The sequence below is a fragment of the Chamaea fasciata genome, unplaced genomic scaffold, assembly GCF_029207755.1.
Source record: "Chamaea fasciata isolate MVZ Bird 193981 ecotype frontalis unplaced genomic scaffold, bChaFas1.0.hap1 SCAF_8, whole genome shotgun sequence".
In the NCBI taxonomy this organism is placed as follows: Eukaryota; Metazoa; Chordata; class Aves; order Passeriformes; family Sylviidae; genus Chamaea; species Chamaea fasciata.
This window is the reverse complement of record NW_027094093.1, coordinates 17,926,267-17,948,796: the sequence shown is the minus strand read 5'-3', so window position 1 is coordinate 17,948,796 and position 22,530 is coordinate 17,926,267. Positions and strand designations below refer to the sequence as shown.

The 22,530-nt window shown below is 37.0% G+C and overlaps 1 protein-coding gene across 1 annotated transcript; it reads right to left on the bottom strand.

Moving 5' to 3' along the window:
• Window positions 1–944: 944 nt before the first annotated feature.
• Window positions 945–22,490, bottom strand: CIR1 (corepressor interacting with RBPJ, CIR1). Its single transcript, XM_066189910.1, has 10 exons — window positions 22,348–22,490; window positions 21,546–21,640; window positions 20,950–21,023; window positions 19,704–19,717; window positions 19,559–19,614; window positions 19,157–19,205; window positions 18,848–18,965; window positions 5,572–5,678; window positions 4,080–4,165; window positions 945–2,481 (listed from the first exon to the last, which is right to left on the bottom strand). Exons 1-10 carry the CDS (start codon window positions 22,417–22,419, stop codon window positions 1,749–1,751), a joined length of 1,404 nt encoding a protein of 467 aa, XP_066046007.1. The 5' UTR covers window positions 22,420–22,490; the 3' UTR covers window positions 945–1,748.
• Window positions 22,491–22,530: the final 40 nt, after the last annotated feature.

Genomic DNA, 22,530 nt, shown 5'->3' with positions numbered 1-22,530 from the left:
AACTGTGAGAGACTGCCTGCACGGCCACACCAACCTTCCCCTGGCAGGATGCGTGGCTTGCTCCAAAGCTCTTCCACATGTAGTCTAAGACAGATACATCCAAAATATCATGACTTTTCTGCTAGTCTCTTCCTATGCGAAAAGGCAGGATACGCTGTTGAACTAAATGGAAAGGAGTAAAGTGCAGAGCCCACAAAAGAGCTGTGGATGTAGAGCTATCCACTCTTCTTCAGGTGGGAGTCAATTGCATTGTAGTTGACAGGATTCCTGAGCCAAACACAAAACAACTGGAGAGACCCTTCTCTGGGATGGAGGCACCTTCCAGTTAGTCCTATCTTTCCTGCTGCACTTAACACAAAAATGTTCTACCAGAATATGCCTTTTCCCCTATCATATTACTCTGTCCTCTCTTACACAGAGGTTTTGTTTAGATTGCTAAAACAGGCATTTTTGCAGTCTCCTCCTGTTCTTTCTAAATCAGAACTTCCACACATCAATATAGGGGGGCTGACTCTACTGCAGGGGCTCTTTAACTCCCAGCTACTTCAGCAAGAATGCCCAGAGCAACGTAATGCAGACACATTGAAAAGGTGACATCTCTTAATGGTTCACCCTTTCAAACTCTTCACATGCACTTAAACGATAAAGCCAGGTCACTTTCACCCTGTATTATTATACTCTGTGCAGTCCTGAAAATCTTCTGAGTGAAGTGGAAGTGGACTGGTAATAAAAGATAGTCCTGTTTGTCCTGTGAGTGAGGAGAGGAAGAAAGTTGCTGGAATACTGAGCACAGTGACTCTGTTTCACGTGTCCACTAATGAATGTACTTCCATCTGCCAACTTGAAAGAGCAGAGAAGCCTTTCCTTTGCAATAAAAACCTTGTGAAGTGTTGCCTTATGCATTTGTACTGACTCAGAACTCTGAAGAAGATGGCAATTACTGGTTTTAAAGAATAAGATATTTTATTATGGAAGTTCTTAACAACATATGCAGAAAATGACTGACAATCACTATAAACACAAAAAGGTTCATGAAAACAAAAGGATGACTATTTACACTAACTTACTACCACGAACAATAAAATACCTGAAACAGTTGAGGCAGTAAATATTCTTTTCATGTCTTGAGAGATTATTGAACAATAACTTGACATTGTACTGACACATACCAACAGGGGTTCAAGATGTTTAGATAGCCCTGACCAAGCTGTACACTGCAGGAGGCAAAAAAATGTTTGCTATACACTTATGTGAACTATGTCTCTCTGTTGTTTTAACTCATGAAATTGATCTCTCACAGGGAACTTCAGGAAAAATGTTTCAGTATGAAAAAAACCAAAACCCTCTACAAGACAATGCTTTGATATCTAAAGCAGTGATCTTATCCAAAACTATCTCAAATGCTTTCTCTGCTCCCCCTCACAGTTGCATGTAAACAGAAATCATGGATGCAACCAAGAGTATCACATACTGCTTTTAAGTATTTTAAAATCCTAAAATCAGGTCTGTGAATTACTGCATGTATACAAGAGGTATTTGCCAATAAGCATATTTAGACAGTAAAAAAATACCTTAATGTTTATACTTAATTTACAAATATTCAAACACGATAGAATTGATGCTGTTGGCTTTATGTAGGAAATGCTAGTTACAGAGGTTGGAAAATGAACAGCAGTGTGTAATTGAGCCCTTGTTAAAAGGTATTCATCAAAACCCAGAGAGATTCTTGTTTGCACCTGTCCCCTACACTATCCATTTTTTTTCCTCTCTCTGCTTCTGCTTCTACTTCTACTGCGTCTGCTCCTTTCTCTGTGTTCCATTTTACTGCACTTGTCCTCGTAGCCTTCTCTACATTTTTTCTTCTCTTTGTGTACATCTGTGCTGGGGCTTCTGGTTTCATTTTTCCTATGCCGCTCTTCACCAGGGCTTTGACTCCGACTTCTTCTTATGTGCCTTTGCCTGGAACTGCTGTGATTTGAGCACGGGCTTCTCCTGCTCCCTCCATTCATGTTTTGGCTTCTACTATCCCTCTCCTTTCTTTCAGCGTCTCTCGTGTTGGTGCTATGGTATCTGCTTGTGGACTTTCTTTCCCCCTCACAGGAGTTCCGTTTGTTGCTCTCTGCAGAACTATCTCGCTTTAAAAGCTTGTACTTCTCCCTATCTTTGTCCTTGTTACCGTGACTACTGGAGAGATCTTCATAAAGTTTTTCCTTCCTCGTTTTTGCCTTTCCTTCTGAATCACTGCTGCTGCTAGCCTCTGAAAACTTGTCTTTTTTCCTTTTCTTAGAATCCGTCTTCTTTTGTGCTGCTTTATCTCTGCTGTCAGTCTCGCCATCACTGCTGCTTACTGAAGTCTCACTGGAGGATGAGGAAGAGGATCTCATCTTATGTTTCTTGTGTTTACTTTTGCTTTTTTTCTTTTGCTGCTTCTTCTTCTTTCTATCTTTCTTTTTCTTTTTTTTCTCTAGACGATCCAATTTCCTTTTATTTTCAAAATAAAAGAGTGGCACAATCAGACATGTTAAGATATACTAGATTGCAAAGTCACTGTCTTTTAAAGTTCACCCCTTCTGATGACCTACACAGTAAATACATTCATCCTCATAAAAAACCATTGCATTCTTTTCCTTTTTCAGCAAAGTTTCATTTAAGAACTTCTAACCTGGCATTACCCGTAGTATGTAATCCACAGCTGCTCCCTCAAAACAGGCATAATATGATTTTTTAATTCTTTAATTTTCAAAAAGATAAGTAAGAGATGTCAATTTGGGCTTTGTAACTGGGAATAAATACATTCAGTAGTGCTTTATTTCCCCTTGTAAGGCAGCTCTGGAGACTTCAGAAAATCATTGCTGCTTTTGTTTGTGCATTTTAAAAAGGTATTTTGAAAATGAAAAAAAAAAGCAATTAGTATTCACTTTCTATTAATGATGAAAACTGAGACTAAAACATACATCTTTGAGTTCTTTAGGCAAATAATACAGATATTTCCAGTAACCTCTTTTTACACAACTAGAAACTTACATTTTCTATCTGTAAATATACAATATTCCATCATGCACTCACAAATCAATGAGTGAATAGCAAAACCGCTTCCAGTGTATTAAAAAAATCCCTTCAGACTAATAAAGCCTAAAGGACCCAAATATTTACTGAACTTCAACTTCTAAAATACAAAGGATTATAAAAATTTCAATGTGTTGGGCCAGCAGAAGTTCAAACAAAAATAACATTTTAAATTACTCTAACTACATACACATTCCTTACTTAAAAGGAACATAAAACATGTCCACTATTCTCAGAGATTTATTACATATGTGAATACCATATGTACCTACCTACTCATGTACCTGCTTAGCCATTCACCTTCCCCCCCTCCTCCCACTCCCCACATATGTGACATCTTTTATCCTAAAAGCTTGTTTTACCTGCATGCCTCTGTGGGATCTACCAGTCAGTAGTAAGTATTTTTGATTTTAAACATTTTGAGGTTATTTCAGGATAGCATTGCAAATTAAGAGAGAAAAAAACCGTGAGTCACCTGGCACACAACATCAGTTGGATAAAAGCAAAGCACAGGAACCTCATTAACTCAGACCCTCAGGGAGCAGTGAGCTGCAAACCCTGACACAAGCATAAGGTGCAGCTGGGCCAACCTTGGCCTTGGGGTACAGGGTCAGATTCAGTTCAGCCACAGGGAGAAGATAAACTTTGTCAAGTTGTGAACCAGTGAACAAGAACACAGAATTTTTAATCACAGAAGAAGATACCGTAAACAACGGAGTGCAGAGTAATATTTTAAAATAGCAGCACAGCATCTCTAGTGAGCCAATTAGTATTTCAGTATCCCAGTTAAACTGGAAATGAGCCCCAGTCAAAGGCATTAAAACTAGATACAATAAAAAAGGCAATTAAATATCAAGCTACATAATGCCATTTGTGGTCAAGTGTACGTTAGACTAAGCTTATTTTCTTCTGTACTGATGGTGCTAAATGGCACCAAAGAGTTACAGTGGCAATCACGGATGCCGTCAGAACTACTGATGATACATATCCCCTCCCCTAGATACCAGACATACCTTAGAAGTTTCTGTTTTTGTTTGGTTGACAGTGATTTTAAAAATTCAACTTCTGGATCATCATCTCCTTCACTTGTAACAAACTCCTAGAAAAATGCAGTAAGGTTCTTATAGATAAAAATAGTATTTTCATTCAGATTTCTGTTTTAAAAGCATCTATATACCTTGTTTTTGCACAGACACAAATACATTTGTATTACTCAGTCAGCCTAAGACACTGGTTAGAACAGAATACCCACTACCAAGTGGGTATTCTCTCTTAGAGCTGAGTAGGTGTTGTAATGTGGGGGTTATACAACAGGAGTTATTACTAGCATATGAAAAAATCACTGCTAGGGAGAGAAACATTTCTGAAATAGTTAATAAAAATGAGCCAGGTTTGAAGCCCACGATTCCCCAAGATAAGTCACCTCATTGTTATCACGCTTGGATGAATAGGGAAGACACTAGTCCTGCTTGAACTCAGAGTAATTTAAGCAAATTACTTTTCTGTCTCGGTTTAGTCATTAGGAAAATGGGTAACACATCTACTTCACTGTTGTGTTATTAGTCTTTAAATGTGCACAAAGTCTTCTAGCAATGCAAAATACTGTAATCATATAATCTACATACAGTAACGCAATCAGCAAAGCAAAACTACTTTGAAGACCCTGCATTCCTCAAATTATGCACATCTGGTACACCACAGTGATGTTTTTAATTTTAGCCACACACAGAAGACGAAAGAAGAAATAAAGATTAAGAAGATCTTACAAAGAAACCCCAGCACACCTAACATAAAGGAGATATACTGATATCAATGTGATTCATTTAACAGTGCCCATATGCTACATTTTTTGGGATACATAGCTTTTTTTAAAGGCAAAGGTACATCCATCTTTGCAGACACAATGAACTGTTGATTTACTGAAGATTTAAAGACAGCTTCTAGTCATCCCCATTTTACTAGTGGTTTGACTATCCTGCCATATGAACAAAGGTTACTTCAAGCAGTGTGTATTAATCTTTCATTTTACGCTTTTATTAAAATACCTCAATTAGTAATATACTTCGAGCTAAGTAAAGGCAATTGAACCATTTTCACTCCCAGAAATAATAACTGGAACAATAGTGAATCAAGTAAAAAAACTCTTTTAGCTATAGCATTCCTGGCTGTAATTATTTGTGCATACTGCCTCAAACTTCATCCAAAGGGTAGCATGGCATTACAAGTATGCAGCAGAAGCCCTAAACACTCCTTTATGAAAAATTCAATTTCTAGTTGCCCAGAAGAGGGATTTAATTTATTACATGTGGTTTTAAAATAAGTAATTTATGATTCACCACTCTCTATGAAACAAAGCTGGAAAACGAAGTTTTTTGACATTTTTCTACTGGTACAGCTATTCAGCTTTCCTATGGATATGCATATTTGAAAACATTAAGTAACAATTCACAAGCAATCACATTTAGATTTACAGACATTTTCAGCTTACTGCTAAAAAGATATTACCTGTGATGGATCATTTGCGGTCAAGTTTCTCCCCAGTACATTTTGTTTCAGTGCAAACCCACTGTTTCTCATCTCCGCTATTAGCTCCGAGGGGTGCATTGATGGCCCTGTTCACAAAAATCACAGTTTGAATATATCATTTATATCTCTCTACCTTTTTTGGACTCCACAGTAGGAATTCAGTTGAAGCTTTGTTAAGTAAAATCACAGCTAAATCAACTCAATAATCTTCTGCTGAGCAAATAATCAGATATGATTTTCTAAAACAGCAGTCTGAAGATTCAGAATGGAAAATAATTGCATTTTTCTTTAAGTACAAGGGGATTCTCTTATGTAACTTTGTCATGTTGAAAACAATGTATTAGATAAGTCTAGTTATATATTTTTATTATAGTAAAAAAGCACATCAAATTAGACTCAGGTGCCTCCTCTCCTTTAAAACAACGAGAAAATGCACCTCTAATATGTCACTAATAACTCATTTTTCACAATGACACAAATTTTTAAACTTCAATGTAAAAAGTAGCATTAGAAGAATACATATGGAAATATAAAACATGTGAAAAATATCTATGACCTTACTTATTCTAGGGATTGCCAAATATATTTAGCCTCTAGACAGTTACCTCCTCAGACATTTCTGGTTTTATTAGTTTAAAAACCATGCTATATTTTTCATTAGAGTAGGTCTTGGCATGAGGCACATGATTTCCTTCTTTGCAAGAATCTAACAAGGAGTAAAAAATACAAGGATGTATTATGTATCATTCAGACTTGACTGCATAATTTACAAACCTAGTAACTCACTCTTATCCTTTAATTGAATCCCTGTGATCATAATGTCGAGTACTTGTCTGATTAGGTACTTTTTCTTCACCCGAAACATTCACTCTCTTGTGAGGTCACTTTCAGTAAATTTCCTTCCCAGTTCCTTCACTAGCCTTACTGTCAATGAACTGTGTAAGGTAAATCTAAATTAAAGGGAATGTAAAACAGGGCATGGAGCACACGTTTATTGTTACTTCAGTAAACTACTGTAAATGGTAAGATTAGTTAGCCTTATGAAATGTACCGATCCTGCTCTGTGGTTTAAGACTTTCTTAGTTGGGAAGACTGACAAAACTCAGAGATTTTTAACACAGACAAGTATAGAAAAATAAAATGAGATTTTTGCTACAGAAAATATATGGAAAGTAGTATAGCACTTTCTCAAAAGAAATAACCTTTTTCTTAGTTTTCCTATACAATATATTACCTTGCAGAAACAAACAGGCCTACATATAAAGCAGGAAGGAATGAAACAAGGCTTTGGAAATGGTTTAAGGAGACCCTGCATTAATGACTCTCTTTTTAAAAAGTTCCTTATTTTGTCGGGCAGAAGAATTTTAAAATGAGGTATCTTTTAGTCTTCCCTTGAGTTTACATTTTTCTAAGTAGGGGGTTATTTCCCATCCCTCCTGCACTTTACCGAAAGTGCTTTTTCTTTTTATGTGTTATAGTATAATTGTAAACTCACAATTAATGAATGTGTACAGGCCCCAGTGTCTACATTTTTGCATATTTCAAATTTCACACCTTGGTCTGCTTGCCAAAATCTACTCTGGCTGGAACACAAACTAACATTAGACAGACACCTAATGGCCTCTTGGTACCAGAAGAGGCCTTGATTTGTGAAGTCCATATAAAACAGCTATACAATTCAGTCAAAAACCCTGTATGAGCAAGCCAAACAGAGACAAAGCATAGAGTCATGAAAGGTATCTCCATACCAAAGAAACCAGAACACTTGACCAATTCAAGCCTAGAATACCTCTGTTATTCAAAGGCAGTTCCTCCCTATTATTCAAAGAGCCACTGCCTGACAAAGTAACTTAACTATCTTCTTAGGTACTCCTCTTCAGTGTTTCAGCATTGTACGCATTTTGGTGTGTATCCAATACTTAATTATTCTCATTAGTAAGATTAGATCAATTGAGAAATGCAACTTGTCCAAATCTATACAGCAGACTTGCTGAAGAATCCAGACAGAAGCCCTAATCTTGTGGTTCCCTATGAGGACTACAGTCAGAACTCAGACCAGAGAGACATGAAGGCGTACTGGCCTTCAAAAGAACAATTCAAAATTATTTTCCAGAAGCACACCTTTATGGCATTCTTTGTGCATAACACTGGAAAAAGGCAAGCAAAATAATTTCTTCTGTTTTAAGAAAAAGCTTGTAATGAATGCCCAACACTACCGATTTTTGTGCATCTGTTTCCTTGTATATTAATAGTGTCAAAGAGAAATTCATAGCTCCACCTACAGTATTTCAGTTGCAACCCAGTATTACCATGATAAGCAAAGTTACCAAACTACTGTTATTCCTGTTTTGTGGACATATACAAGCTGCATCAAATGCACCCACAGAAACTTGAGACTAAAGTTGTTTATGAAATAAATTATTCCTGTTTTGGTGTCCCTACAGTTGTGAGGGAAACAGTAATTTAGGTTCAGCCTAGCTTGTGAGGAGATGCAAGAATCTCCAAGAAGTTTTATTAAGTATGTTATTTTTATTACAATTAAAGGTTTTAGAAAACACTAGGAAATGAGATTCAGAAGAGAAACCAACCCCATAAACGGAAGTAGAGTCAAAACACAATCCTATTTTACAACCCTTCTGTGTGCAGACCCCAGCCAGGCATGACATGGGCAGTTGTCCAGAGTAGTTGATTATGGAAGACACTTCCTTGCAGTACGGCATCTTTGCAGTTTGAAAAACATTAACATTTTTGAGAGGATGAAACAGGTGAACCTGCTTACACTTTTTTTTTGAACAAGGATGCCACTGAGCTTCTCAGAAGTTCTGCTGCCCAATGACAGCAAGACACCTGTAGGGACACAGCAGTGAGAAAACAATCTCTGATCTGCAAAGTCTAAAGAGACTGTTTTCTACCTGGTTACAAGTCCAGACTGGTAAATTCAGTTAAGACATCACATTTGACAATGGCTGCACAGCTGAACTGAAAACCTCTATTTCTATCTACTTTCTGCAACAGAACAACAATCAAGAAAATGTTTATTCTCATAATTAAACTCCTTTGCTTGGCATCAAAGGAATCAAATGCTTGGTGGCTTTCTTCTCCCACCTCAACAGACTGCTTTTGATTCATATTTTAATGATGTTGATAAATAGATCTGATTTTCCTTGAAATATCAGTGACAGGTTGAGGTCTCTCAGGATTCCTGGGCACGGCTGTTTTATGTGACAGCATTGACATACTTCCTTTGGAGATGCTTTTTCAAAGAGTCCTAAAAGATGTCTACACCTGTGACTAAATGATCACATTCTGATTTCCATACTATAAAATTTAATAGGGGATTTCTCCTGGCTAATGTAAATGAGAGAGGCAAAGTCTGTAAAAGAAACCCTAAAAACTGAACCTCACTTAACAGAGATTTGAAAAAAGCAACTTCTCAGAAGTGTCCCTGGCCTCCCTATTAAGCAGTTAAAGTTTAAACCTTGATGCCACCACGTTGCCTGGTAACCCAAAGTGGTAAATCTTTTCAGCCTGCCTTTGGCTTATGACCACACTTGTGTCGTCACCCTCCAGGCCTGTCAGAGAAAGCAGTACTAGGTATACCTGGCAGCCCTATGCTCCAGCTGAGTTATTAACTGTAAAACAGATGGTAAGACTGAGCTGAGAGGCTCTCAGTTGGCTAAAATCTTTGGCTATGATGATAACTTATTATTCTTGAACAGCACCCATCAACTTGAAAAGAGTCAGTCCTACATGAGGCACAAAAATTTATGTGCTATGAAAATCAATCTCTCTGTATAGGCATTGCATACAGACTTGTAAGACAGCCTGTGAAGAAGCTACCTCTGTGACCTGTGACCTCAGGCAGGTGAAAACATCTAGAGATATTATACCACGAGCTGGCAGAACTTTAGATACAGAAATCCTATAAAAATAGCTGATTGCTACAACTTCTGACAAGTAGTCTCCCAGCATTCTTTCATCAGCAAACTAAAAATAAGTTCAAAGCTACACAGTTTCATCATCTGTTTCTTATTCTTCCTGAAACAAGTCAAATACAGTACCTTGCTATTTTTGAATATGACTGTCAAGGTTATTTTCTGAAATTTGCATTTTGATAGGAAAAAAAAGGGAAAAAAATCTTTAAAACCTTCCCAGATGCCACTTGGCTAAAACGAAACCATTTATCTGCTTTGGAACTAATTCACAGTCTTGGAAAAACTTTTTTTCATATAGTGCAATTAACTGCTTGTGAATATGACATTTATTTTTATGCATTAAGACAAATGTCAACTGCTGTAGTTACAGGTACTTAAAATTATACTAAGGGCTTGCATGCAAAGGTCTCCATAGTTAAAGACCCACCAAAGGATTTCTAAAGGGGCTTTTTTTTTGGCTATTGTGATTCTGAAGAAACAGTGTTGTCACATAAAGAGGTTACAGTTTCTTCCTGCTTACTTTCCACAGTTGTTCTTGCTGCACTGATTCTCTCTGTTATCTTCTGTTTAAGATATTATTTAAGGATACAATTCAGATGGCTCAGTTGACTCAAAGAGTTGGGGCACAGAAACTAAAAACTCAAAATATGCAATGAAATGTGAAAAGAAAGATTTGAGTCTTCACAAAGCACTACCTGAGTACAATCTTAGCTTGACAGCTTTTGGTGCATCTTTATGATACTTGTACAATTAAAGAAACAGGAGATATGTAAACAGGTTTTTTTCTCAGGCATATATGAGCATCAATTACACTGGATTGCAGAAGAATGTCATATTAGGATTTCTATAACATTTTGTAAATTTGCTTTTTTAGAACAAGGAGCACTCCAATTTCTCATCACACAACTGAGATGAATTTACCAGAGTCAGTTCTGCTTCTATTAGTCCATCAGGAGGGGAACACAGTTCTGCATTTCACTTACTTGCAAGCAAGCTCTCCCACCCCGCATTACTACCCCACACCTGTCCCAGAAACCAGAGAAACCTACAGCTGCAATTAATTTTCTATTCTGTCTGTACTTCTCTTGATGCTATAAATGTAGAGTGCATGTAACACTGTTATTTTCAGAACGTTTTCTCTAGGAGGCATGGGCACCCTTAGGAGAGCAATGCCAGCTGTAACACACCATCCAGCAGGCCTGCATTACAACGTGTAAAGCACATTTTTCTAATTATTTAATATGAGGGAACAGGATGCTGAAACACCTTTTCATAACAACTGTGATTAAACATCACTTTTTCTGCAACAGCTTCAGTGGCAGTGAAGACAGACCTTCATGTTATGTTTGCCAGTATCACCAAAAATAGTTTTACTTCCACCTGCTCATGATACACACCTTGATAGTATTTGCCCAATTTACTGATAAAAGCTTTCACTACTGTCACCAGTACAGATAAGCAAACTGACTTATTCTTTACAATCAATCAAGTTTTAAATGGATTTTTATTGTTTATTGTGGAATACAAATGGAAAGCAAAGACATAAGAAACAATAATATTGTGAATATTACTGCCGCCTTTGGCAGGGGAAATGACAGTAACCAGCTGTACTTACATTGTGGCTGCAGTTACAGAACTGTCTGATATTTAAGGTTGTAAGCATGTCTTGTTTTGTATTCTATGTACTGTTATGAAATTAAATAGAGTACACTAAATAAAAGTTACTGTAAAATTGTAGAAAATACTGGGAAAAGTAGATTCTTTATGGTGTAATTTTAATTACAACTACTTATTTTAACTAGTGCTCATTTTGCCTATCATCAAAACAGAGTATTTAGAGTATGTCTTTTAGAACAGGCTTTTCTCCCTTAATGAAAACGTGTTCTGGCTTGGGATATCTTTCCATTTACAAATGTGATAATTTTAATCTAAAAACATCACCATCATCACACCATCACACTTCTGCTGACTTGGTAAGAGAGATAATTTACATGGAAATGTAAACATAGCAAACCTGTGCATCTGCTATCAATTTGCCAGTATATGTCATGGTCAGTAAACTCCATGCTACCATGCTTAAAAATTAATGAATCAAGGACAAGATACTCTCAATGATTCTCTTTTATTGCTACACATTTTTTGTTAACAAAGTAGGCCTAAAGCATGTTGTCATCATCCTTTCTTATAGCCAGCTTGGACCACATGAGGCCAAAACTCCTCCAAACTGAAATTTATGTGGTGGTCTACACAACAGTGGTACTAAAGACATGCTTTGATGTGGAAAAGTAGATAAATAAATACCTAGGAAGTAAAAAAAAAAAAAAACCAAACAAAAACAAACAAACAAAAAACTCCAAAAAACCTCTTTTGAATTAACTAGGCTTTAGAAAATATTCTGCTGTTGGATTTCAGTGTAGCACACAACCTCAGGAAGGATAAATGTACTATGAATGAAGAATGCTGCCTTTTCTGGGTGGTAGCAAAGACATAACATATGATACAATGCTTTTCAGGTTTTGCTTTAAAAGACAAACTAATATTAGAATAGACGGTTGTGTCAATACATCCATATACTTTCTTGTTCTGTCCACTGAGTTTTCTATGGCTTTTGTTAATATGGCTTAAAAGGAAATCGAACAAAAACAGAAAAAAATTACAGACTGAGCTTAATCACACTCCATAGTCTGTGAACTTTTACTGAGGTTGTGACAGGGATGAGAGTAGGCACTTATTTTATCTAAAGGACAAAGAACTATTATCAAAATTATGTGATCATGACACACAGTAAATTTAGGCTGCCTCCACTAATTCAGAATCAATCATTTTTTACTGATAATTTTTTCATCTATTTCAGAGATGAGTGCATTCAGACCATATTTACACTTCAAAGCAACTGCTGCAGTTGGCACTGAGAGAAATCAGTGACTAAAACCTCTGGCTTTTAATTAGCTCTTCTTCAGAGGGCCTGCAGTTTCACTGTGTTTAACACTTTAGCACAGAATTTTGGTGCAATCTGCCACGCTTTTGTGATATGGTATTTCAGAGAAACCAGAGTTTCCTTTTTACTTTTCTGGAGCAGTAAAACCTATTAAACATTATCAGACTGCTATTAGAATCCATATTTATTGCTTAAATGCTAAGCACAAGATTTCATATAGAATCTGTGTTTTATGCATTCACAACAAATACCAAGGGTTCTGAAACATAAATGGAGGATTATTCTAAAATGTGACAGTTCTTAAACTATGTGAAGATTTAGTTAAGGTTCCTACTGTTCACAATCAAAGGTCTCAGCTGCAGATCATAAAGGAAGGTTTCACACACTATATGTTTCTACAGATGACCATTTATACAAATACTCAGAGTTAACATATTCAAATACCTTTTCTTGGTTATTACAAATTCAAGAGAACATTTTTTAAAAATTCCTGCATTCCCAATGCAATGCATACTTTTTATCTGTTGGGAAAAAAGGTACCGTATTTGTCACTGGGAAATTGCAGTGAGATACAGACATAATGTAACATAAACATAAATTTCATTTTTTGCTGTCTCCATGTGACTGGTAATTTCAGTTATTACTCTGGAAAGGTATTTCACTGAAAAGCTTAAGACCAGTGGAACACACTAAGTCACAGACAGATACAAACAACACCCACAGTTAGTTCAGGGGCACTCAGGAGATGAAAAGAGAGGGTGCAAACCCCAGGACTGCGTAAGGAGCCTTTAGAAGGCTGCATCTGCACAGCCACACCTCAAGTGGTTTTATCTGGATAGACCATAGGACCAGATAAACACAGACATTGCTCCATTAGACTTTTACCTTTATCTGCCTGAATTTTCCACAAGGTGCTAAGCACCTCACACTACTTTTTCCTCAGTAATTCCACAGCACGGATCACATATATGGAGCCAGTCAGCTGTAAGATACGCAAAGTAGCCCACAGCAGAGAAGGATGCTCAGCAGTCTCCGAGCTTAGCTTTCATAGGCCAAGAGTGCAAGAACATCTTTTAACCTTACCATCCCACTTCTAACTGTGCTATTCATACAATTTGAGACCCTCAATTCCTACAATAGTACTACCTCTCTCCATAAGTAAGGAAGAGATCCATAGTGGGTTCTTTGTTCTAAAAAACACATAGTGAAAGTTGTAAGCATGCAAGCTTTCATAGCTTTTTTAGTAATCCCTCCCCTCATCTGCCCAAACCATCATTGAACAGGATAGATTGTTTGCAGGAAAGAAGGGAAAGGAAAAAAAAAATATTCAGTGTGTCCTAGCTTCAAGATCAAGAAAGTCACAGGCAATTCTGAAGTGAGATAACAGTATTATTTTAAAACATTTTGCACAGGACACCAAATGATCTCTGTTCCAATCAAGTCAATGGCTTTTCAGGATTCACAAAAAAACCCTCTCAAACAGATGCTGCTGGTTAATGATAAAAAAGGGTTGTAAAAGCAGGCAAACTTTGAGATGCTAGTGAGCTGGTTTTTTTGCTGGTATGCATTCTGTATTTTCTACATGCATATATACACACTGGCATGTAAAGTCAGAAGCACAACCCATATTTTCATCTTGTGTGAACTTTGAAAGTTAGGATTTTATCAGTAAAACACTCTGTAAATCAGTTTAGCCCAAAGCAGCATTTTGATTGCCTAATTTACCTTTGTAAAGGAGAAGTAAATCTTCTAAGTTGGTCTCTGTAAGCCTCACAGCTGGAACATTCTAACACTACTTTGCAGTTTCCAGTGATCAAAGTTACTTTCTATCTAAAACTAAGAATTTCATAATAGAAATAATGCAACACCAGGGGGTGCAGTTATCATGCAATAATTACACTCCTGGGAGATTACAGACAAGGCTGTACCCCAGGGGTGTGATTATCCCATGATAACCACATCCACTGAAATTGCCTTATTGCAAAAATAATCTCTATTCACTGGTGAGATATTATTCAATAGGTGCTTTTTTTAATGGTAAGATTTTTTTTTTTTGTATGAATTACCAGCTAGATTAGTAAAATGATCCCAGAAGCAAAATAACCAAACCACCATGCCCAAGTTAAGGTACTGATTGTAACTATTTTTGTTTGCTGAAGTCTTGCAATGTATGTCAGATCTTGAAAGACAGCAGAACACAGTTCTGAGCCACAAACACCCTCTGGCCTGCAGCAGTTTCACTGGAGGAAATCGAAGGCTGTGACTGGTCTTTGCACACAAAATATCCACCAAATCCAATATGGCCATTGCCGACCGGTTTTATGTGTCAAGAGGAACATTACAATGTAGTCTTCACATCAGATTAAAAGATAGTTATTCTGCTGAAATGACAGAATCACAGCTTGTAAAATTTATGGAAAAGAAAAAGCCTATACTGGATATGATGTGGGGGGAAAACAGAAATCTCAGTTAATCATTTTTCATTTTCCTTATGGAGAAACAGAGCAGAAACTTTAGATAAGTCAACTACATCAGCCATGAGTTTCACTTTCATTTATTTGCAGTCAAACATTTTTTCTGAGCTGACAGAAATAATGACTCCAAACAAGACATTATGCTTCACTCTTTCTGAAGCAGGAAAAAATTAGAACAAAACACAAACTGAACTTTTATCAAGGTCTGCTACAGATCTTAGACAGGAAAACCAGAGCATTTTTTAAAACCTACTTCTGCAGAAATCAGTGATGCCAGTGTCTTTAGCACACCAGATTAAAAACCATGAAGCCCAATGTTCCCACGCACTGACTGGGCAGAGATTTATCACCAGCCAGGATGCTCAGCAGCACATGGACCAGAGCCTTCCAACACTGTGCTGATGCATGGTGTGCTCGAGCAAGGGAGAGTATTTGCGAAGTTTGAAGAATTCTAACCTAAATTTAGCTAGGGTAACTACCACGCACTGCCTAAAAAAATTATTCCATTCAATTTGCATGAAAAGGATGTAAGATCAAGTTCTATTAGGATGAAAAGATTATAAATCAGAAGAAATAAAGCACTACCAAGTTAGTAACTTCAAAGAATATAGCTCTTCTAAAGAATATAAAAAAATTTCAAAGATTTCCTCTTTAAAAATATGTTTACCTATTTAGGACTTAAATTTGGTCCCTCTAATACAATTAATTTCATAAACTAATTGGAATCCCTGTACATTGACTAGTGTACTAAAATTTGACCCTGGTTTCACCTTTCTTCCTCATTATATCTGTGTTTCTCAGCTGTACCCTTACATTTATCAGACAATATTTATATTTCAATTTCCTGAAACACCAGCTAGAAAGAAGTTTTCAACTACTTTCTAAATATGGCAGTACTTCCTAGCCTTTGCAAGTACTACACGCTCTAATAATTTAGCTGAATACTTTTCAACTCTTTGAGAGTTCATTGCAAACGTATTTTTACACACTGGGTTACTAAAAAGCCCGGTCAAATAAATTTAGTACACATTCCAGACCTGCTGTATACTACCAGTAATCACTGCCTAGCCTTGAAATCCCTATTCTTTGCTCTGTCCAGACACATGTGTTTTAACCTCTACATTTTAGAAAAGAACTGCTTCAGAAAAAACGAATGAACTTTACCTGACCTTAGAAGCCAAGCAGTTTTGCACTTTTTTTTTTTTCCCTGGTGCTGACAACCACAATAAATGAAAACTGTGGACTATTTACATGTTTTTTACCAGCTTTCTAACCACAAGGAGACACTTGTGACATGTGGAGGAGGGAGTGCTTGGGAAGCAATTCATGTGCAATTCAACTTGTTTCAAGTGCAAGGGATTTTTAAAAACCTAATCATCAGTTCACAAAACACAGAACAGTTTCATAAAAAGATGATCTTCTAAAAAGTCTCTGTCTCTTCCAAAGTAGCATTTGCTGGAGTTCTAGCTAGTCCAAAGAACAGTGTGGCAATGGACATTTTTGCAGTACTATAAAGCAATTTAAAAAAATCAGGAATTTAGTCTAGACAGCAACCTAGGAGTGCATGCAATTACTGATAAAGAGAAGCAAGAAGAAACAGAGTTTGAGGAGCTGTACTGCACAGAGCAACAGAAGAAGGTTCTTGGAGGTGGAAACAGATGCAGCAGAGCTAACTGGATCTGCAGCACTGCAACAACTGGGCTGAACTCTCAGCAATGCAAAGTAATTACTCCCATCCTGGCTAACACAGGACTGCTGTCAGGCTTTCAACATTAAAAAAAAAAAAAAAAAACAAAAAACCAAAAACAACCCATACTTCTTTTTTTTTTTTTTAAATATATGGTATATGCTTTAACATAACACGTGGATGAATTATGGGTCTTAGGAGAAGTAGTGAATTCAAGAATTTGTGTCATCACTTAACTGTAATGCTTCATTTACACACATTTCCAGAAGTCACCAAAGGAGTGTAACTTAACTTGTTATTAAATCAGATGAAGGTTTAGAAAGGTTTGTATTCCTGAGGCTAGAAAAAGCAGACAACCTTTTACATGCTGTTGTAATTAATATTACCACTTTCTCTAAGCCTTGCATTTGCTATTAAATCAAGAACTTTAAGCTTTACCTACAGTGTTTTTACATAGTTTCCCTGGAAGAAAGAGAAAGTAGCAGTATCATTACAGCTGACTATTCAAATTCAAGAACAGTGTCTTACAAATTATATATACAAATCCTGATCTGTCGCCCACCCCTACTCCTTAAAAATCCTTCCTCAGCCTACAAGAGTCTAAGCTCAGCGTAGCACACTGTCTTTTAAGTTCCAGAGTTGAAAATGAAAGGGCACTGGCACAGCCTGAGAACATCTAAGTATTTTTACACTATTTTACTTCATGCAAAATTCATCATATATGCTAAATGCTCTCTTTAGGCTTAAAAAGATGGTTTGAAAAGCCATTTGGGGGACATCTCTTTAAGTGGGAAACACCCACAGCAGTCAAACGTTGCCTACACCTATATAGATAGTTTAGTAAGACTTGAAACAAGCAGTTTTTCTTCTACTGACACTGCAGAGTGTCTGTATTACACTGTAACGAATAATAAGGAATGCATATTCAGGTTTGTACAAGCACGTACAAATATTTTCTGCTTTCTTAACCAAACACCCCTAAAATTTACCCACATCATTTGAACTGAGGTGTGGACAGTGAATTCTGTAGCACAAAAGCATCTCTGACATGCAAGAGCTGCACAATATAATTCCACCACCAATAAATGCTCTAAGCACAGCTTTTTTCTAAGATAAGAATCATGCAAAAACATGATTTAATTTTATAACCAACTGAACAGAAAGGCTGAGCAAGTCAACTGCAGCAGTAATACAATGACATAATCATCAGACAATGTCTAAAAAGACAGGAGAGTAAAAGTCACCATTTCCTTTAACTCAATTCCTCCAGGCCTCATCCCAAAGAACCTATGTATCTCTGTGACCTAATTCTGAAAAACAAGATTGTTAGATTGTTAGGCCAAATATGTAGGAGCTCAAAACTAGGAGCTGCTATATAAAATAGATAACCTGAAGGAAGACAGAAGAAAAGCAGAAACCATCAGGTGTGCAACTGTATCCCTGCAAAATCCAAGATGCAACACATAACTTTAAAGCACAGTACAGCAAGGCTGAAGACTCATCCATGCTACCTGATGTTTCTTTAACATGCTCAATTTTAGGAAACTTAAAAGCATTACAGTTTGGGTTAACTCATGGAAAAAAAGTACCATAGGCAAAAGCAATATTCAATTTGAATGTTTATACCCACTTCTTCAAACACAATTCAGCACTAACTGCTGTGTGACTTCACCTAACAGGAGAGTGAATAGAAGAAACAAAAATTGTGGTACAAGAAGCAAAAAGAAGTCAGATGAAAGGAAAGCAGACATTTAGAATTCTAGGTCACAGTTGCTTGTCCACTTACACAGTTACATATTTTTAAAAAGCCCACAAACCCCTCCTTTTCACCAAGTGATTAACAAAGATCTAATGATAAGTTCCATCTTATCTGAGCAGTTTGCTTAAGTTTGAACTGGGACAGTCTTTGACAATCCACTCATTTTTTTGGTGACACAAATTTTGCCACTCTGATCTAAAGTCTCATTGCAGCTTCTCGTTTTAGGCACAGACAGGATCAAAGCAATACAGAATCCTTTTTAAATGAGTTACTAATTAGAAAATTAGGTCCCTGCAATTTGAAATAATTAACTCAAAATTGTGGATCCTACACTTGGAAATAACTGTTTTCCAGATTTCATCAGCTCTCTGAAATGGGATAAACTTAAACCTTCTAAAATTAAACATGATGAGCTCCCCCCATATGCCTAACCAGAACCTTTACCAACCATTCACTGCCTACCTGAACCATCACTGGAGACTGAACTTGCATTGATTCCAGAAAGGCCAAACAAGGGACATTCTCGATCAGTGTTGATATGACCCCACTTGTGGCATTTAATACATCTCACATTCCGCACCTAAAGGCAACAAAGCCAATTGACACAATTTAGTCACCAACACAGCCAAACATTTACAGAAATGTCTGTGTCATTAGGCAGAAGAAAAGCTTTGAAAGCCACTGTTAAGAGAGTCCATGTGAATGTTCTGCAGTTAGACAACATTTGAAATACACCCCAGCCATCCACAGAGTGAAATTTATGTCACTTGCCTGGATACCAAATGGCTGATCTCTGATATTCATATCATCCTTGGCATATCTGTTACACAAACACAAAAAAAAAAAAACCTCAATTCACTACTATTTTTTAACAGACATCATACACAAAACTACCTTTTGTTGATAAGTGTACGCCCATTTCAGAGGTATAAGTCCTGTAAACATTGTTTTTAATGCGTCTTCAAATATGGATGTAAAAATGAAATTAAAATAAAGCTGAGATTTATTAAAAAAATAAAGAGTTCCAGGTTAACAGGTTTTATTAATTAAGTGTCAGGACGTGACAAGATTACACAAAATATATTTTTGACCTGCTCAAAAATATTACAGGGAAAAAAAAAGGGGAAAAAGTGGACAAAAATAAAAGCATATGAAAAAATCCAGATATCTTACTTTTCTCGAGGAGCAACTTTTTGCCATTCAAATTTGTATTCAGTCTCTCCTTCTTGCTATAAAACAGAAAACATGGTAAGTTTGAAGTTTTTCAGAATACAATTTAAGTCAGCAAGAAGAAAACGTAAATAATGTAATTAAATACCTCTTTTGTTTCCTCTTTGAATTTTCAGAAAGCATGCAAAGAAAAGAAATGATGCATTAATTATAAATGTAAAATGCAGATGGTATTTCCCCCGCTAAGCTAAAGACCAAACATTTTATTGTTTACACTAATCAACAGTGCAAATACTCAGGAAGTAGTTTTATTTCAATAGAGTGCACTTACAAATAACCAGCCTCTAGTATAAAGCTATAAATCCTGTAAATCCAGAATCATCTTCTAAAACTATGTTGATTTGTTACACAAATAAAAACTTTAAACGTTTTTTGTAAGAGTAGCAACAATACTTTTAAGATATAAAAAGAAAAAAGTTTAGCAATACTTGCTACTTTGAAATGGCAATTCCTCTGAGCTTAAGAGATGACTATTAGAGCTTCTAAAGTAAAATAATCGCAAAACTTGGTCAACGAGAATGAGTCCATCCAAGCATTTCCAAGTGATTCCATGCAAATGGGAAAGATGTATTTTGAAGTGAACATCCTTTCTCTTAGAGGGAATTTTCTTAGTTCTTCACTTACATTCAGATCTTGCTAAAATTAAGTGATTGATATGAGTGTCCACCAGGTATTTACAAACTTCCATTTATGACACTACTAAACAGCCATAGACTCACCAGACACAGATCAGGCAGCACTTCTGACTACTGAATTTCAGCATTTATTATTTTTATAACTTCTGATAATTAATTTCTTGCTCCAGTATTTCCTATGTTTGACAAGCATCAAGTTGAATTATGGGCATAACTTTTAAACAAAAGCAACCTGCTATTTCTGTAAAGGAGAGCAGGCCAAAATACAGGTTTGTGTTGTCTGAGTTGCTGCCTTGGTAAGGTCTAGTCCTCTTCATCCAATAGCTTTATAATTGGCTAAAGAAACACCCTTGGTTAAGGACAGAATTTATTTTATTATTATTATTTCTTTATTAATTGTTTCCAGGAAAGATATTTTATCTGGTTTTCTCCTTCATATTGAACTGTTACTTAAAAAACCCCAACCATTCTCTCTGAAAGAAATTAAAGTTTTGTGCGATCAAAATTATTACATATAATATATATATATCTACATCTATTTATCTATATATCTGCATATTGCCACAGAAAGAATTAAAAATCACGCCTCCTATCATTACCTCACTATGGACGTGTTATTTTAAAATAAAATAAATTGTGCTTATTTCTTCAGGAGGTTTTTAGCTTTGCAATACAACCTGTCCAAAATCAGGAAATCACCTTTCTTTGCTCCAGGTGGGGCCTCATACATGAAATTAAGACCATTCTTCACACGCTCATCACCCATAAGCAACCTACAAAAAAAGGGCAGTTTGGGGTGTCACACACAAAACAGTCACATTGGTAACGCTCACAAAAAAATCCCCAAACCAGTATGAAATTGTTGTGATAACTAGCATTTTTTTATTTGTTGATGAGAGTAAAAAAATCTGAGTATCAAAAAACCTGAGAGACCAGCCAATGCTTTTTCATGATCCACTGTGTACCAAAAATCACACATTTCAATCTCAACTGAAAAGCAGTATGTCCAGAGTTATGAAAATCAGATTTGTGTGATACATATGTATTATTATACAAGGTTAGCAACTGTTCTATGAAACATAGCAGATTTTGAAAACTGATTAGAAGACAGGCACAAACCACTTTAAATAAGTTCTTGTGACTTCTGCTTAATCAGACATCACAATGAATCACTGCTCTCTCCTATTACTACAGTCAATGGGAGACAGGAATTTGAATTGCTCACTGCAATATGACTTCACTACCATGAAAACAAGCCAGGAGGAAGAAGTGTGCAATCTTAAGCCATTTCTCACCTATTATCATAGGATTCCTGTTCTTTCAGATACTGTTGCATTAATTCTTCTTGTTTCTTCTTATCATATGAGATTTTCTGTTCTGCCATCCATACCTAGTTAAAATAATTAAGCTTCTACTTAAATACAAAAAGTATTTCAAAATACATTAATGTATAAATAACTGGCTTACTCAATTAAGAATGCTTAACGAGGGATGATCACCATTCTAAATCACATGAAATACATTATTTTCATCCAGCATTTTAATAAATGAACTTCTCACAGCAATAATTTTGAGAAACTCCAAGTTCCAACAACATTTACACACTGAAAAGACAGGAGAAAATTTGGTAGCTCGAAAGGAAAAGCAGGCTCAGAAAATACCCTGTGGGTGCCACTGTCTTCCCTGCAGTGATCCTTGATCGGCGAAGTCTCGACAGACCCCAAGCCCCAAGTCCTATCGGGGGTTCCTGGCATGGGACACAGTTCTGGGGAGGGCACCTGCAACCAGCGCGAAGCAGGTACGAAACACTGGGAAAACACGGGCACATCGTGACAGGTGGGGTTTTCCTGGACGGTGCACAGTGCCTATTTGTCCTGGGAACCAGGTCTTGAAAAGCCTGAGCCAGGAAAATGCGACAGTCATACACACCTGGGAACAAGAAAACCCGAAGCTTCAAGTATTTCTTAACTATTTTCCCTGCGTCCTCCATCCTGTTTGCCGCAGCCCCGGTGCCACCCCAGGAAGATGAGGAGCACTACTCGGGCCGCTGCAGTGCCGGCAACCCGTCCCCCCCGGGGCACCCCCAGACCCCCTCACCTTCTTGATGTTGGATTTGGAGGCGGGGTGAAAATCCTTCTTGCACATGAAGTTGGCGAACGACTTCCCCATGGCGGCGGCGGCGGAGCGGGAGGCGCCGGCCCCCGCACGGACAGACACAGGGACAGGGACAGGGACAGGGACAGGGACAGGGACAGGGACAGGGACGGAGGCGCTGCGGAG